The sequence below is a fragment of the Myotis yumanensis genome, unplaced genomic scaffold, assembly GCF_028538775.1.
Source record: "Myotis yumanensis isolate MYYU_CA2020_CCGP unplaced genomic scaffold, mMyoYum1.0.hap1 SCAF_18, whole genome shotgun sequence".
NCBI classification, from domain to species: domain Eukaryota; kingdom Metazoa; phylum Chordata; class Mammalia; order Chiroptera; family Vespertilionidae; genus Myotis; species Myotis yumanensis.
This window is the reverse complement of record NW_027223769.1, coordinates 21,826,636-21,844,980: the sequence shown is the minus strand read 5'-3', so window position 1 is coordinate 21,844,980 and position 18,345 is coordinate 21,826,636. Positions and strand designations below refer to the sequence as shown.

General features: G+C 38.1%; 1 protein-coding gene across 1 annotated transcript in view; it reads left to right on the top strand.

Moving 5' to 3' along the window:
* Window positions 1-18,345, top strand: part of CNTNAP4 (contactin associated protein family member 4) — a 239,836-nt gene that overhangs the window by 27,949 nt on the left and 193,542 nt on the right. The window contains exon 2 of the mRNA XM_070398223.1: window positions 9,617-9,727. Within this exon, the coding sequence (XP_070254324.1) occupies window positions 9,617-9,727 (111 nt within the window). The remainder of the gene's footprint in view (window positions 1-9,616; window positions 9,728-18,345) is intronic.

Genomic DNA, 18,345 nt, shown 5'->3' with positions numbered 1-18,345 from the left:
TCAAACTCATGTTAATACTTAAAGAAGGTAAAGAATTTAGCAGTAGTTTATACTCAGTGGTATTTAATTGAGTTGAAATGTTATTTTATATAATAATCAGAGATAAAGTCAGGAAAGGCCCATATTCAAGCCCAGTGGTATCATCACTGGTTCTTAACATATATTCTTTTTTTCTTACCAGAATGTCACTGTGCATCAGCTGTCTCCACACACTGTCAGTTGACATAGATACATTGGGAGAAAGAGGTGGGGTGTGACACGGTAACCATTTCTTTAATCTTTAAAAAGCCTCATGAAACAGTATGAAAAGTATAAAGGCATTTATGAAAGGAGCACTGACTAGAAATTAATTTGCAGATCTATTTTAGTGATTTCCAAACCAGCATAGTCCTGGCAAAACTACACCATAGACAAAGTAAGGCTGAATGACCTGGAAAGGGCAAGTTTAAAATCTCCCCCATGTCATTCTCCTTAGAATCAGTAATTCATCCTAGATAGAATCAGTAATTCATTCTAGCTATTTCCATCCTGAGTAACTAGGATGAACTACTCAAAGTGCACCTTCCACAGAAGTGACAACCTAGAGCTAATCCATAGATTTTTTTTTTTTATTAAACCAGGAGGATGCTGCTGTGTTTCAAACATACTTGGATCTTCTGTAGATACTTAGGATGGACTTTCTTTGACATGCTGAGTCAATGCCTTGGGGGTTATAATTGTGAGGGTGAGCCTACAGTGTTGGGAAGAGCTTATTAGCATAGAAATAAATGAAGACCCATCCACATTAGAACAAGCAAAAGCTATTTGTTTAGAGGTCACTATAGCAAGGGATTCAGCCACCATCAACTGTGTTTGACAGAGACTCACTGGTGGGCAAGGGCCAGGGAAAACTTTATAATGGGAAAAAGGGGAAGGCTTCCGTATGCTCTGATTGGGGGCCAAAGATAGAGGGAAGCTGTAGGTAGGACAACTAGAAACAGGGCATCCTATGTGATTAATTAGGTGTGCACATTTGGCTTCCTCTGACCTTAAAATCTCTATTGAACATGTATCTGAAAGCAGGGGTAAAAATTATTAACCAAGTCCTAGCTGTTTTGAGCTAATTGCTACAGGGGTTATTGTCTGACTCTCTGGGCTGGCTACTAAATCATAGGCTGGCTTCCTGAGCTGGTAGTTGCCCGTTATGATCCTGAGTTCTGTTTTTGTATGAAGTCTGGCTGTTGTCCATTTGCATATTCAATCTCTCATTGGGCAGGAGTCAGAGGTGCACCAGGGACATGTGTCATGCCTGGGCATGGAGATGGGACTCCTGGGATCCTGAAACAAGACCTGCATAATTTGTAGAAATAACTCAGACTCGGTTTAGGGTTAGAGAACAATATTGTTGCCTAACTCTTGGATGAAATTTGATCTTTGCACAATATTTTTTATATTTGTTAGCATAATTCCATTCTTTCTTAGTTGATGATTTACAGTTTCAACTGGATGACAATTTCAATAATATAGATTGGAATAAAACATTTTGTTCAAGGAAATAGATTTCTTGAAGGGAAGGTCATTCATTAATCTTGAATCCATCAATGGAATATTGGACTAGGTCTAAATAAACTTTATTTGTTTTCTGAATAGACTGAGATTCTAACATTTCCAAAGCTCCCTATCAATGGTCCCATTGCTGCCTCTAGTATATAGAATTTTTAAAGATTTTAAGCATGTTTGTGATGTATCCTAGCTTATTCTGTCCTTCTCCAATGAATATTTCTGTGGGAAACATGATTCATTAGCAGGCATGCAACTGATTTTGGCAAGTCTTCCAAAAAACAGAGGTTGTTGTTACTCATTGGCAACTAAGCAGAATGCTACTGAAAATCAGCCTTTTTTATTGTCAAGCATATTTATTAATTTTTTTATTTATTTAAATTTATATTTCTTGTTTAAAGTACTACAGATGGCCCCCCTCCCCATTGAGTCCCCCCCACCCCCACGCTCCCTCCCAGCCTTCACCAAGTATATTTTAGATGCCTAGTACTGTACTTATTTCAACAGTGTACTGGCTCAGAATATGAGCTCTGTGCCCTTGGTTAAATTATTTAACCATTGTGTCCCTTTCTCTTTGATTTTTCCAGTGGAGTTAATAGTATCAAATAGTATAGCATATTTGTCAGGATCAAATGTGTTAATAATGCTTATAAAGCACTGAGGACCTAAACAGCCAATAATATATACCCATTAACTTAGTACAGGTAATATTACACAGAGATTAAGAAAATTGAATTACTTTTATTAAAAACTGAACAGCTTTTACTTACTTGAGAATTACGTATTAAATCCCTTTGTAAAAAAATTAAATTACTTTTGATAGAGCTATATTAAAATACTTTCAATATAAGCTTGCATCTCTATTTATAAAAGGTTATTGAAAATTTTCACATACACAATTTGCCAGAGATCTAATTTATCATTGTCTTTTTAATGACAATGGCTTTTCTCTTACATGAAGAGTAAATGGCGAGTTTTCTGAGTTATTGACCTGAAAGCTGTAGTGTGTGTGTGTGTGTGTGTGTGTGTGTGTGTGTGTGAGAGAGAGAGAGAGAGAGAGAGAGAGAGAGAGAGAGAATGTCTCAGCACAAGTTAGGTAATTTCCCCTCTAAGTATATGAATATTCTAACAGAATTCAATGAAATTCTCCATATGTAATCAGTGTATAGATTTTTTAAAATGAAAAATAGTTTCACATTTTCAACTGTATATCAAGGTTAATGTGGAAATCCTAATATAACTATGAAAAACAGTGAACAAAAAGTAATAGGATTTTGGAAAAGCATAGAGTAGTAAGAGAGATGTTCATTTCTTCCTCTAATAGAAAACAAACAAACACTGATTAACCAAACATTCCCTGCTACCATTTTGAATTGTACAAGCCTTTCTCCTTGATGACTGTATTTTCAAATTCCACCAGTGATGGAGTCTGCAGGCTCTCCTGAGCACCTTTTACCTAGAATGTGCCGCCCCCCGCCTCCCCCGCCCCCTGGTCAAAGTTCCTTCTTTATTAAGGTTTATCAAGCTCCACCTGGTTCGGTTCTGTATTGGGGCTGTGCAGCTGGGTGAGGGGTCTGGGAGAGTGGGAGCTGAGTCCCAGCATGCACTGCGGCAGCTAGAAGCCTGCAGGAAAGCAGTCCAGGCCCCTGAGTTCTCTTCTCCCAGAAGCCAGATTCGGGCCAGAGCTCTCTTGCTGGGAGGTAGGCAGCCCTGTCCTTCCCATGTGGAGGTGGTGGGGGTACGATAAGCGATGAGCAACACTGGTAGCCATGAAGTCCTCAGTCTCTCCGAGGCCCATCCTAAAAGTTGGAGAGGGTAGCAAAGAATTTCCATTTTACTCCGGCAATTTAGAAACGTTCCTTCTGGTATCAAAAGATAGCAGAGGGGAGCTGGGAGCAAGGACCTCTGTGCCTGACGACACAGAGCAAAAGCTGAACGGCATCTGAGCAAGTGGCATATACTTGCAGGTGATTTGCAGGAAGAGGAGAGAGGTGAGTGGGCTGCAATACTGGAGAGAACTGGGGTAGAGGCAGGATCCACAGCCTGAGCTGCGCATCTGTTCAGGCGAGGGGAGGGGGCTGCAGAGGGAGAGGGTCCAGGACCAGCCTCCCCACTCCACGTTTGGCCCAGGGTCCCCCTACTTGGCAGCCTCTATCGTGGGCAGTACTTTGGAGACTTGTAGGGGTGGGTACATTATATATTTACATATGTAAATCACATATATGGAATACTGTACATATGTTGTACATATAATACATATATTCTATGGTATAATATGTGGTATTACTTTTATACTATATATTATAATATGTATCTATGTATATGCTATTATGTTATAATAGTATATAATGAAAAGTATATCATAATTACTATATTATCTGTAATAATAAAAGCATAATATGCTAATTAGACTGGACAGCCAGACGTCCTTCTGGACAAAGTTGTGGCTCCTGCGAGGGCTGAGGGCAGCAGCTGCTGCAGCCTGCAGCGGCAGCAGCAGCGGGGTGATGGGGGTGGCACCTTCCCCTGATTGGTGTGGTTGCCTCCCACGGGGGAGGCCAGACTGCGACTTAGGACATCCTAAGCCACCAGTAGGACATCCCTTGAGGGCTCCTGGGCTGTGAGAGGTTGCAGGCCGGCCTGAGGGCCCCCCCCCCCCGTGCATGAATTTTCATGCACCGGGCCTCTAGTATACATATAATATATAGAATGTTTACACATGTAAGTACATGTGTATTGATGTATACAAATACTTATTCACACATATAAATATGTATATTTATACAATATGTATACAATTAAGTGATATATATTTAACATATATGTGAAATGCATTCATATTATATGTATAGTAGGGGCTCAGTGCACAAATATGTGCACCTTGAAAGGAACTCTGGGCTGTGAGGCTGCCGTGGGCACAAGGGCGGGTCTCAGCCCATCCTCTGTGTCCTCGCCCGGCCCCTACTGCCACGGCCCTGGGTCCCCTGTCTGCCGCCAGCCCCACTCCTGCCACCACCACTCCCACGTGCTGATGGTGCCAGCCCCGCTCGCACCCACTGACAGTGTGGAGCAATTGGGGCCGGTGCCAGCAGCGGGTGCGAGCGGGGCCAGCGCTGTCAGTGGGTGCAAGTGGTGGCTGCTTCCCTGATTGCCTCTCAGGAGCAGGGGGAGGTGGAGAAGCCCTCAGGGGCGATTGGGGCTGGTGCCGTGCGCTGCTGGCAGCTGGTGCGAGCAGTGGCTCCAGCACCAGTGGCAGGTGTGAGTGCCGGTGGGACTGAGGCACATGGGAGCAAAGAATTTTCAGTAACTACCAGAGGCTTGCCCCCATGACAGTGACCGGCACCCTCCCTTGGTCTGGCGCCCCTGCTCACCTGCTCCACCATCCTGCCTTGGCCAACACCCCCCCATGTTCTGCACTCTGCTGCCTGCTGCTGATGCCTGCCATGTTTTGCGTGTGCCCCCTGGTGGTCAGCGCACGTCATAGTGACCGGTTCAGTTGTTCTGCTGTTCGGTCTATTTGCATATTAGGGTTTTATATATATAGATGTACACATATAATCACATGTATTATTAGTAATGCATTTATATGTATGTAATATGTGCACATATATAAATATATTTACATATATTTATATAAGAATACCATACAATAAGTGTATGCCATCACTTATGATTTGATGGCCAACTTAGCACTGATACAGAGTCAGCTTATCTATACATTTTATATATACATGTTTGCATTATAATAAAATATACATATGTAAGTGTATATGTGTTATAATACATGTGTATATGTATGTATATATGTATTATATGATTTTAACACAGATACAAATATTGTACATATACACATTTAATATATAACATAGTATATGTATACTAATATATATGTAATACATGTACCTATATATGTCCCTGGCAAAGAACAAAGATCTGATATAGTACTTTATTAAAAAGGTAGAACAATTATGTTTTGAATTGAAATAGTATGTTATTTCAGATTAGAAAAGCTCCTTACTTAAATGCCTATATATTTATGCACTCTGAATAATGATTATATGCACTCTGAAAAGCTGTAAATTAGAGCTAATAATTACTGAAATTTGAGAGGAAGCTGAGAGTTCTCACTGAAAGGTGAGTTCAGAAGACTAGTTTCCTGGGTAGTTTTGACACCCAATGTGAAGTGAGTGTAGAGTAGGGTTTCTCAGCTGCTGCACTGTTAGATGTTCAGCAGTATCCCAGCCTCCATCCCCACATTCCAGTCGTGCCTCCAAGTTGTGATGACCAGAGTGTCTCCAGAAATTGCTCAGTGTCCCCTGGGGCAAAATCACCCCCAGTTGTGGTTCTCAGCTTTCCATGACCAGAGCCTTCGTTTTAATGTATTTATTGGTGCAGCCGGAGAAAACTGGTTTTCTGGAATTAAATTCACTGGAGACTGACACTTCAGAATTTCATTTCATTAATGTCTAGAGGGAAATATTCCTTTTACTCACACCAGACTCATTATTGCTGTCTGAGACCGCCGCGCCCCCCCCCCCCCCCCCCCCCCCGCCGCTTCCCAGTGTCAAGACTATTGAAGTTAAATTGCTAATAAACAAATAGCTTGGCCAACCTGGAATTGGAGTACACAACTTTTTGAGAGATATTTTATTCACGTTATTAAGGTATCTGATGAAATTCCTACACTCCAAACCTAAAGAAATCATCATTGTGTTCATTGTGTCCTTACATACTGGTTCTAGACCCCAATGCAGTTTGTAAATATCATGGCCCCATGACAGTGAGAGGGGCAAATTGACCAAACTCCTATGTCTCAGTTACCTCATCTGTAACATAAAAATGCTATTAGAACCTTAAAGAGGAGGGGTAAAAATACTGTATGTCAAATGGTTGTTCATGGAGCGTGTGCTAGTGTGCCAATTATTTAAGTTTTATGTAAGAATAATTTTAGAATATTTTGTTGCTAAATAATATACAACAGATTGTGGGGAAGTGTATAAGCTCATGGTAAAAAAAAAATAATGCCATGTAACATCACTCAGACCAACAACTAAAATGTTACCAAACATCAGGAGCCCACCTATCAGTACCCCATCTATTTCCCATATCACATGTCCCTCTCCCCACAAATGGAATAAACACTCTCTTATTTTAATACCATTCTTTTTTAGCTAAAAATAGAACAGGATTCATCCTCAGTTTGTAGTGGCAATACAAATGAGCAATAAATATATGCCTTCTAGAGGGATGGATTGCTGTAGAGGCATTTTACATCCAAAACATTTATTTGAATCTGCATAATTGATTGTGAATTTCAGTTAAATAACTTTGTCTCATTCTGACCCAAATACTAATAATAATTCAAAAATGACTGTACTCCTGGTAAACACACACATGTGCACCCTCTCCCCGATATAGATAAAGCACTCACTTGTACATGCAAACACCCGGGTCTTAGTTTCCGCAGTGTACTTAAGCATTTTGCTTGTGATTGGGCACAACCAGAATTTCCTTCGGTACTCCCAGGATTGTATGTCTTTTAATGTCTGTACTCCTTAATACTTGAATTACAACTAGATTGACAGTGTCAGCTATTTCAGCCAATCAATAGACATACAGGACCTGTGGGCCAGTTATCAAATCTGTCTTAAGAGTTAGCTAAAGAATTTAAGGTGTGAAAGAAGAAAAAGTAAACTTCAAATGAAAATGAGACGATCTTAAAAAATAAAATGCTATCTTAGGCAAATTCTTATGAAAGGCATTCAAATGTTAAGTTGGTAAATTTTTACTTATCACTTATAGTTTAAACATTTAGCTTTAAAGAAAAACACTATTTCAAATAGCAGAACTGCAGAAAAATGTTATAGTTTGAATATTTAAGCAATAAAACTGCTAGTGATCGTTAAAAAAATTATGTCCAAGTAGAATAAGTTTCACAAAATTTCAGAATGCTCTATCAGCGGTTCTCAAGCTGTGGGTCGTGACCATCGGAAAACACATAGAGCATATCAGATATTTACATTACGATTCATAACAGTATCAAAATTATAGTTATGAAGTAGCAATGAAAATAATTTTATGGTTGAGGGTCACCACAACATGAAGAACTGTATTAAAGGGTCGCGGCATTAGGAAGGTTGAGAACCACTGCTAGATAATTTTTAATTTAATTTAAATTAAATTGCTTATTATTAATTAAAAGTTGGGACAGTAACCCTGCATGATTTTAAATTACCAATATGTATTACATCCCAAATACTTTCTGATTAGAGCAAAAATGGCAACAACTTAATAACTGTATAAAATAAAAGACAGATACTTTGCATAGAATGAAGGCAGCTGAATAAAATAAGCATGTATGGATATCATGGTCCACATGATACTATTCTGACATTTTTCCTGTCTCTTTGTGTCTTATTTTTAAATTTTATATGTGATACACATGAAAGGATAGATAATAGACATGCATATACCTTCCTATGTATTCTTTTAGCATATATATATATATATATATATGTATATATATATATATATATATATATATATATCTTGCCTTATTCCAGAACTAACCACTATCCTAAATTTTATGCTTCTCATTTATTTAAACTTTTTTTATTTTTAAGTTTTTAAAATATTTTCTTGAATTTATTAGAGTTACATTGGTTAATAAAATTATGTAGGTTTCAGGTATACAACTCTGTAATATATCATCTGTATATTGTATTGTGTTCACCATCCCAAGTCAAGTCTCATTAATAGATTTTTTTAAATCATATATGTCCCCAAACAAATGTTACTTAGTTTTGCTTGTTTTTAAGATTCTGAAAACTATGAAACATGTTGTATGGTCTTCTATAACTTAATTTTTTTCACTGAAAATTTTGTTTCTAAGATCCAACTTTTTTTTTTTTTTTTTTTTTGTGTGTGTGTGTGTGTGTGTGTGTATGTGTATTGGTATAGTTCCTTTTTACTGTTGGATGTTATTCCATTATGAAAAGTACTAAGCTTTATTGATCTGTTCTTTGGTATTTGGATGTTTGGATTGCTAACGATTTTTTGCTATGATGAGCAATGTTGCTAGAAATTGCACATGTCTCCTGGTGTACAAATGCAAGAGTTTCTCTAGGTCACTGCTTCCCAACCTCTTTCTTTTCATGGAATACAGGAAATACTTGTTTTTGTATTGTGTCTGTGAGTAAGATCTCAAAGTGCCTTGAGAGCAGTGATTCATCTTAGGGACACTCTCTCCAGGAGGACCTGTCAGTGGCATTGGTGGAACGTGGGGTATGGAAGGGTGAAGTGGACAAATTGTTTTTTAAAAGTAGTTGCTCAAATTTGCAATCCCACTAGGAGTCCTTCGAAGCTTCTCTTGGCCCACACTGTCTGGATGATCTGGTGTTGTCAGACTTCTGGAATCTTGCTTATCTAACATCTGTGAAATAGTAGCTAACTGTAGTCTTGATTTACACTTCTTTTTTTCTGATGAGCTTGAAAATCAGTTTATATTGGTTCGGTTTGGTGATCTCTCTGGTTTTGGCTTGTGCCATTTTTTGTCCTAATGTGTTTTCTAACGGATTTAAAGGTAGTTTTTACTTTTCTTTATTTTATTTTGTTTTCCTTAATTTGGAATACAAATTGCATACTGTTTTGCAAGTGTTTTCTATGTGTTGGTATATTTCTTTTTATTTTACGGAACTTTTGGCCATCATAAGTTCTTAATTTTTATATAGTTAAATATATAAATCTTTCCTTAATAAGTATATTTATAAATTAGGTATACTGATTGGGTATTTCTGTTTCTTGTTTAAGTAAAACTTTTCTACTTGAAGGTATTATATTATTTTGTCATTTCTATGAAGTTTGCCTTCTCTTTATTCATATTCTCTTGTCTTTAAGTTTTTTCTTTTCTTATTGAACTTAATAGACCTGCAGGAGAAGACTGTGTATAAGCAATGAGCATATTGTTATAGATTCTAGTTTTTCTGATTTTGCCTGGTTTGTTTGTTTCTCTTACCTATTGAAGCCAAGAAAGCTGTCAGCACTCTACTAATCCGGATGGATTTTTTCCTCTTGGCAGATGACTGTGATGAGCCTCTGGTGCCTGCCCTGTCTCAGGCCTCGTTCAGCAGTTCATCCGAACTCTCTAGCAGCCATGGTCCTGGATTTGCAAGGCTAAACCGAAGAGATGGTAAGTCTGTTGCTTTTTCTTTCCCTCTGAGGATCATGATGAATCTCATTAATTTTCCATTCTCTTTTAATAAAATCATTATAAGTGATATGTTGTAAATGAAGTAAATTTCTAAATAAGCGAATGGTAGAAGCTCATGTGATGTACATGACATGTAGGGTTGGTTCTGGCATGGCAGAGGGATGCATCCCATTTTAATTCTGTATGATCATTTCAGCACCTGAAGAGCTGAATTCCTTCAATCTGGCAAGCTTTTTTATATACCCTATAAAATAAACTTTTCTACAACAGTACAGATGGTCCCTGACTTGCAATGGCTTGACTTAGGATTTTTTGACTTTATGAGAAAGCAGTACACACTGATCATTTCCTGAGCTAGGGATAATGTGGTACCACACTCTCAAGTGATGATGGGCGGTGGCTGTGAGCCGTAGCTCCCAGTCAGGCACGTGATCACAAGCTTAAACAATTGATACTCTGTCGTGTACTATGTTCCAGCCATTTTTTTGATATTGTGTTCTGAGCATGTTTAAGGTAGGCTAGGCTAAGCCATGTGTTCAGTAGGTTAAGTATATTAAATGCATTTTTGACATATGATCTTTTCAACTTATGATGGGTTCAATGGGAGGTAACCCTATTGTAGTTCTTTTAAGCTACAATCCTTATGTATACAGTAGCCATCAAAATTTCATTGGCCCTATGTTTCAAGATAAGCAAGGAAGTTTGCAAAAAGAAGTACTTTTAAAAGTTATCAGTTATTTAAAAATAATAAACTCTCAGTGTGTTTCCTTCTCAATGTGGATGACGTGATTTGCTCTCCTGTTGACCATTAGGTTGTGTTTAATTGCTTGAATTCGTTTAAAGGAAAGTGCATATAATTCATTGTCAACTTGCTATAGAAATAAGAGAGAATTTCAAAAGTCTGCACTTGGGGGACAGAATATGATCGTGGTCCCTTTTCATAATCTGCTAAGGCAAAAACCATCTGTGCATGTATTCTATGGTGATACTAACACAGAAAACATTTTTAACAACCGTAAAGCAGTGCACACTGACATCATATATTATTAAAACCGTGATTTGCTCATTTATTATCCCCTTCTAGCATGCCATATGTCAGCCACCTCTTCTAATTTTACTGCTTGATGTTATCCTTGGTCTATCGTTTAATGTTTGAGTACATTGAACATTAGGCATAGCAAGTAGATCATGTGTGCATGTGTGTGTGTCTCTGTCTGTGTTTTGTCATCTGGTACACATTATAAATACCTAACAATTGAGCATGATTTTAGATTTAAGTTTATTTTATTTTAAAATTTTATCTCATATTACTTGAGACAATTACTAATGTGTTTCTTTTATATTGACATAACTACGTGTGTTTCTGAGTGTGAGAGTGTCAACAAGAGTAATCACTGAGATCCTTGTAGCAAATGGGGAGTTGGGAGGGCCTTGAATATTTTTGTGTTAACCTTTTACTTTGATTTGCCTTGTAGTGAGAATTATTGGTCACATTGGACTATCTCTCCCTCTTTTCAGTTCTGAATCCCTTATTGATCACAGGCAAGTGGGCTTTCCTCAACCCTCTGAAGGCCCATCCTGACCCTGTACCCAAGGTCCTCCCAGTGGGAATGCTGCCGTCACAGCACTGCTCTGGGATGAGGTCCATCTTGTGCTCCTTTAAAGTAAAGCAGAGTCTAACATTGGCCACCATTCCAATGGAGTAATAAGTTTTCATAGGATTTGGCTCTTGGAAAGAGATACAAAATTTAATTTAACTATCTTTATTTCATTTGTTGAGGTTCAATAAATCACAAAAAGTATATATAAGTTATTAATTGGGTAAAATTATATTTTTCATTAATTCACATACTCATCAGAAACCTCCATCAGTGGGACTCATTTTCATTCTTAATTCGTTTCTATGGCTCTTGGTGAAACACAATATCAAACTTCATGAATCTCATTTGCATGTTAATGAAACAGAGAAACAAAACAGGCTCATTTTAATTATCTTTTGCTGGTTGTCAACCTACTTGATTACATTTTTCTTTTACATTTAGTTTTTCTTTTCCCCCCGTCATAATTACATGAAGCGTTCACAAAGGAACATCACATTTTGAGTGATTTATTAAAGGCTATATATTATTCCTAGTATGGCAACTTTCCTTGTAGTGTTTAGATCAGGCTATGGAAGGGTATTCAGCCAAGTTAGTAGGTCATGTATTAAATCGACTGAATCAGCAACTAAAGGCCCCAGTGTCCTACAAGCACAGGTAGGGTGATCTCTTTCCTGTGGAATCTGGAAAACTTAGAGCCAAAGATTGGCAGACAAGAAGTGAGAAACCAAGTTCAACAGCCCACTGCCTTCCCTCTGTGCAGTAGGAACTATGAAAATGATTAGGCCCTCTAAGGGGGGACTGAAGTCAGGAAAAGTTTTCATGTTCTCATTTCTGCCAGCAGGGAAGAAGAAAAAGGAATCTTTTTTTTTTTTTAAGGTATGTTAATTTAAATTTTTTACTTGAGTGCCAGTGTGGGTTGAATTGTGTCCTTCAAAGGAAACTTTCACATCTTGACTTGGTCCCCTATAAATGTGATCTTATTTGCACATAGGGTCTTTGCAGATATAAGTTACGGTTATATCGGATTAGAGTGGGTCCAAATAAGGCCTTATCAGGAGAAGGAGAATTGGAGACACACAAGGATAGAAAAGACAGATGGAAGGCAGAGTGAAGACAGAAGCAGAAATTGGAATGATGTAGCTACAAACCAGAAAAAGTCATGTGTTGCATGCAACTACTGGAAGCAAGGAAGAGGCAAGGAAGGATTCTTCTCTGAGGCCTGCTGAGAGAGATGAACCTGCTGACACCTTGATTTTGGACTATAAGCCTCCAAAACTGTCTGAGAAAAAAATCTATTCTTTTAAGCTGCCCAGTTAGTATACGGTGTTCCCGCAGCTCTGAGAAACTAGTACAAGAGCCAGTGAATAAATAACTTCTTTTCCTACTCTCTTTGCACTGGGAAGATGCATCTCAATTTGAACCTGGCAGACTCCATAGCTCAGAGCAGTATAATCCAAACTTAACTCTAAACAACACATCAAAAAACAATCACTGCTAATCCTGGCTATAAAATAGAACTTAATCTCCCTCTACCTTGACATAATATTTCCATTGTTGTAGTTTCAGCATTGTTTGAAATATAATGGACAACTTAAATTTTTACTATTGTCGATGTAGAATTCAAACAGGTCCCAGTGCACCATTTGATAGTCTATCAAATGTATGCTCTTAGGAGAGAATTTAAAGAAGCCATATATATAGAACTGCTCCTGGGGTTGCAAAATAATCCCAATGTATTTGGAAACCTTGGAAATGGGTTATTGCAAAGTGATATACTTGTGTATACAAGTAAAATAATAAAGCAGTAAATAAGATTAAAAATAAAATATTTATATGTGGGAATATAAACAAATATATGTACATGTGTTAAAGTATAAAACAGATTGCTTTCATGACTGACAAATACAGGGATACTGTGCTTTGTTGCACTTCACAGATGTTGGGTTTTTCACAGATTGAAGGCAAGACCTCCACCAGCAAAAAGATTACAGCTCGCTTGTTGTGATACTCGCTTTATGTGGTGGTCTGGAACTGAACCCGTAATATCTCTGAGCTATTCCCGTTTTCTCTCATCTATTCTGAAAGATCAAAATATTTCCTGTATTTTCCCATCATCTATTTTTTTTTTTTAACCACAGCTAAACCCTTCTACTCTAAATGCTTGTAGAACAATGCTTTCTCAGGCATATACAATCTGCTGTTATAATCAAGTATCTATTTGCAGCAAAATTAGCATATATAGTTAATTAACACAAAGAGCTCTCATTCTTGGATATACTTCTATTGTGAATAATTATAACATTCTATGAAGAAATATTTGGCGATTCTTTCTGCCCTAAATCATTGCACTTGTTTGCATACAACTACTACGCTTACATTAAAATCCCAAAGATAAATTCCCCCGATATGCATGATGCATGTCAGTGCTTAAGAGAACAGATGAGGTGAATGTTTCCTGCTGTCAAACATATTGCATGAAATCTTTTATAATTATTACATTAAAAAATAATAACATTAGTGTTTTGGGTTTCTTCGGATAAATTCCCAGAAGTAGGATCTCTGGTCATAAAGCAGTTCCATTTTTAATTTTTTTGAAGCAGTTCCATACTGTTTTCCACAGTGGCTGCACCAATCTGCATTCCCACCAACAGTGCATGAGGGTTTTCTTTTCTTCACATCCTTGCCAACACTTGTGGTTTGTTGATTTGTTGATGATAGTGTGAGGTGTTATCTCATTGTGATTTTAATTTGCATTTAAGAAACACTTGTTCAAAAGAATATATGCACCCCTATGTTCATTGTAGTGTTATTTACAATAGCCAGGATTTGGAAGCAGCCCAAGTGTCTATCAGTAGATGAGTGGATAAAACAGCTTTGGTACATTTACACAATGGAATACTACTGGGCTGTAAAAAAAAAAAAAAAGAAAGAAAAGTAAAAAGAAAAGAAAAGAAAAGTAAAAAGAAAAGAAAAGAAAAGTAAAAAGAAAAGAAAAGAAAAAAGGAAAGAGAAAGAAAATTTTACCCTTTGTGACAGCCTGATTGGATCTGGAGAACATTATGCTAAGTGAAATAAGCCAGTCAGAGAAAGACAAGTACAATATGATTTCACTCATATGTGCAATCTAATGAACAGACTGAGCTAACAAGCAAAATAGAGACAGACTTAGCAGGCTGACAGCTCTTGGGGGAGGGGAGACTGGGTGGTGGTGGAGGGATGGAGCAAAAAAAACAGAGAAAACTCATGGACATGGACAATAGGATGGTGATAACGGGGGCAAGGTGGGTGGGTGGAGGTGCAAGAAGGTATAAGGGGGATAAATGGTGATGGATAAAATAAAAATAATAACATTAATATATTTAGTAACCAATACTTTCTTTAAGAGGAGAAGAATAGGAGATGAATTTTGTGCAGGACTGAAAAAGACTCAAGTCTGAGTAACGTGGTGCCTCATCGGCATGTGGGTGTGGGTCAGAAATGTGCCTGATAGGTCCCCGGGGCCAGAGATGGGGCAGGTAAGCTTCCCTGCTTGAGGAGTGAACAGGGTTTACTGAATTGGGGAAGGCCTGTTCTTGTAGAGTTTGTTAGAGAAATATGCTTCTATATCAACTACTTCCTCATCACTCCTAGGATCTGATGTGCCGAGGAAGCCCAAGGTATCTCAATAATTACATGAATTGCAAGGGTCCCCCATCTCCATGCTGATTCAGGCTGTGGCACATGACTTCTTATTAGCTCTGCCTAATTTTTCTTTCTCGTGGCCTACTTTATCTCTGGGATTAGGAGATGTACAGTTCCTAAAATTGTAATGAGAGCTCTTAAACCCAACTAAATCCCTGAATAGTCAGATTCCTGAGAGTCATCCTTATAGTCACAGAACCCATGCTTCCCCAACACACTTGACCCTCAGCCAATCTGCTGTGCCTATGTATTCTCTCCCATGGATCATACAATTTGAGGTGAAGAACAAACGCTGTGGTATTATACATATATGGGATCATTCACCATTCCTGGGTTTAAATCGTGCTACTTCTTACTCATTTAAGGACAGAAAACATATTTAACCTCTATGCTTTAATTCCCTAATTTTCTATTGGAAGCATAAAGAAAGTACTGAAATGCTATTGGCCTTATTGAAAATGATCACAGCGCTGTGGTGTGGTCACGAGTATTACCAAAGCACAGGCCCAGGAGAGTGTTAAACAGTTTCAAAGTGTGACCTTCTAATTAACCCCCTTTTAGCAAACCTCACAGGACCAAATATATACATTAATTTACACAGAGGTAATCTCATGGAATTCAGGCTTCCACATACATCTGATAGGAAGAGTCGATTTATTCCTGATTAATTTTAAAGCAAAGCAGGGTCAATGATTTATAGTTAGATTTTATATGTTCATCATTAGCTTGCAGTAAAGAAGAAACGTTCTTAAATATCCTTAGTCAACATTTGTGAATTAGGGTGATCTGATGGTTTTATTGAAAATACTTTTACTTTTTTAGTCATTGGAAATTGGTTTGTGAAGTTAAAAAACTTGCTAACGTTTTTTTCCAAATATATTTTTATTGTTGATAGTATCACAAATATATCCCCCCCCACCTACCCCCTTATTTTTTCAGTACCCTATTGCCCATGTCCACAGGCTATGCATATAAATATATAAGTTCTTTGGGTATATCTCTTCTCATCCCCCCAATCCCATGCCTCCATGCTTCAGGTCTTATTTTGTTGGTCAATTCATTTTGGTCATTAAATTCCACAAATAAGTGAGATCATGTGATATTTGTCTTTCTCAGATAGACTTATTTCACTTCTTGCTAGCGTTTTGATAAAGGTGTGGAGAATGAAGTTGAAATCAATTTTATGGTCAGTGGTGTGTCACTCATGCTTCCAGATTATATTTTGTGTACTAACCTTGAGAAGGTGAAATAAAAATGAGTAAAGATTTACATCTCATTTATCCATATGCTTATATCCTCTATTCATTAAAGTAGAGGAGAGTTTGCTGTCACTTCTGGGATTAATATTGAATCACTTTTCTTCTATTGAAGAAGATTCATGGCAGTTTCTCTGGGTATCTCTAATATAGTTCTCATTGTTGAGTAGGACAACCAGAGATGGTTGTCCAGCTGACCTTTTGGTTCTCTCCTTACTTTGGGTGTTGCCCTCCCTCTTGGCCCCCGACTTAAGGACATGTCCTACCCTCTTCTAATGTCTCTCGACAATGTCTGGCTAGTCCCTCTATCTCACCCTTCATCGTCCTTGTCTTCCCCATAGCACATTTCGTTTAGCTCTGCATCAGTCGGATGATGTAATCTGAGTGAGCGAGCCAAGGAGCCACTGCTAAGTTATTTATAGTGATAAAAAATGCTGGTTTTGGAATCATGAAAACTAGATTATAATACTAAATGGTGGTTGGCCTTGGGGAAATGATATTTCCTCTCTTTTTCCTCTTTCCTATGAAAGTATGGGGTTGAATTTGAGGATTTCTAAATTCTATGACAATGAACTCTTTTTTTATTTGAAACATTCTATGGATAACGTCTTTTCTTTCTAACTCTAATAATGGAAATTTTCAAAGCATGTGAGTGATATGGATTCAATAGCAAGGTAGTGGAGTGCCTTGAGGCAGATTGTCGTAAGTCATCTCAAACTAGAAGACACAGAGTGCTCCTGGCCTAGGACATCTCGTCAACTGTTATAAAATCTAATAATTAAAATTATAAATATGTCCCTAGCTGGTTTGGCTTAGTGGATAGAGCATCAGTCTGCGGACCAAAGGGTCCTGGGTTTGATTCTGGTCAAGGGTATATTCCTTGGTTGCAGGCTTCTCCATGGCCCAGACTCTGGTGAGGGCTCGTGCAGGAGGCAACCAATCAATGTATTTCTCTCACAGTAATGTTTCTTTCTGTCTTTCCCTCTGTCTTCCACTCTCTCTAAAAATCAATGGAAAAATATCTTCAGGTGAGGATTAACAATAACAACAAAAATTATAAATATGATCCTACTGAAAATGACACAATGACTCAAATTTGGTCAATTAAATATATTCATAAAGTTACAAATTATCAATAATATATGGCAGTTTCTCTGGGTATCTCTAATATAGTTCACATTGTTGAGTAGGAAAAGTGCACATGTAAGTAAAGTGAAAATAAACAGTGAGTTAAGTAATAAACAGTGAGTTAAGTAATAAACAGGTATTTTATATTGGGATCTCTGAGAAACACAGCCTAGGCTGATGACTGAGGTGCCTGTTGGGGCTACCTCCCAGAAGAAAATGGGGAGGTAGTGGAGGAAACAGGACAAAGGAGGGGAAGAAACCAAACTATTTCAGGTGCAGGCCCCCACACAGCCTGATCCCCCAGAAAACTATGGATGATAACATTTTACCTAAGACTTTGTCCTACCTCATGGTCAAGGAACTGAGTTTAGCAAGATGGCTGTCTGTCTGATTAATTTAGAAACATTAGTGTCTTGGTCAGCTTCAGCTGCTATAACAAAAATACCATCAACTGGGTGACTGGCTAAACAACAGATATTCTCATAGTTCCACAGGTGGGGAGGTCAAGACCAAGGTGTCAGCAGATTTGGTTCCTGGTGAGAGCCCCCCTCTGGCTTGTAGACAATTGCCTTCTCACTGTGTGCGCATGGCCTTTTCTTGGTGCATGTGCAGAGAGAGATCTCTCTGTCTTCCTCTCCTTATATGGACACGGATCCCATCGTGAGGGTTTCGCTCTGAAGACCTAATCTAAACTTCATTACCTCCCAAAGTACCAAATGTCACCATGTTGAAGGTTATAGCTTCATCATGTGAATTTTGATGAGACACAAACATTCAGCCCATAGCAGTTAGCTACGTTTCTATAAACTAGTAAACTAGCTAGAAAGTGTTAACGGCTTAAGGATATCTGAGAGAAACCAAGATAGCCAGGCCTTCAGGGGCAAGGTTCAGAGAAAGGAAATGCCTTACAGAAAGCCTGACATTTTCTGCA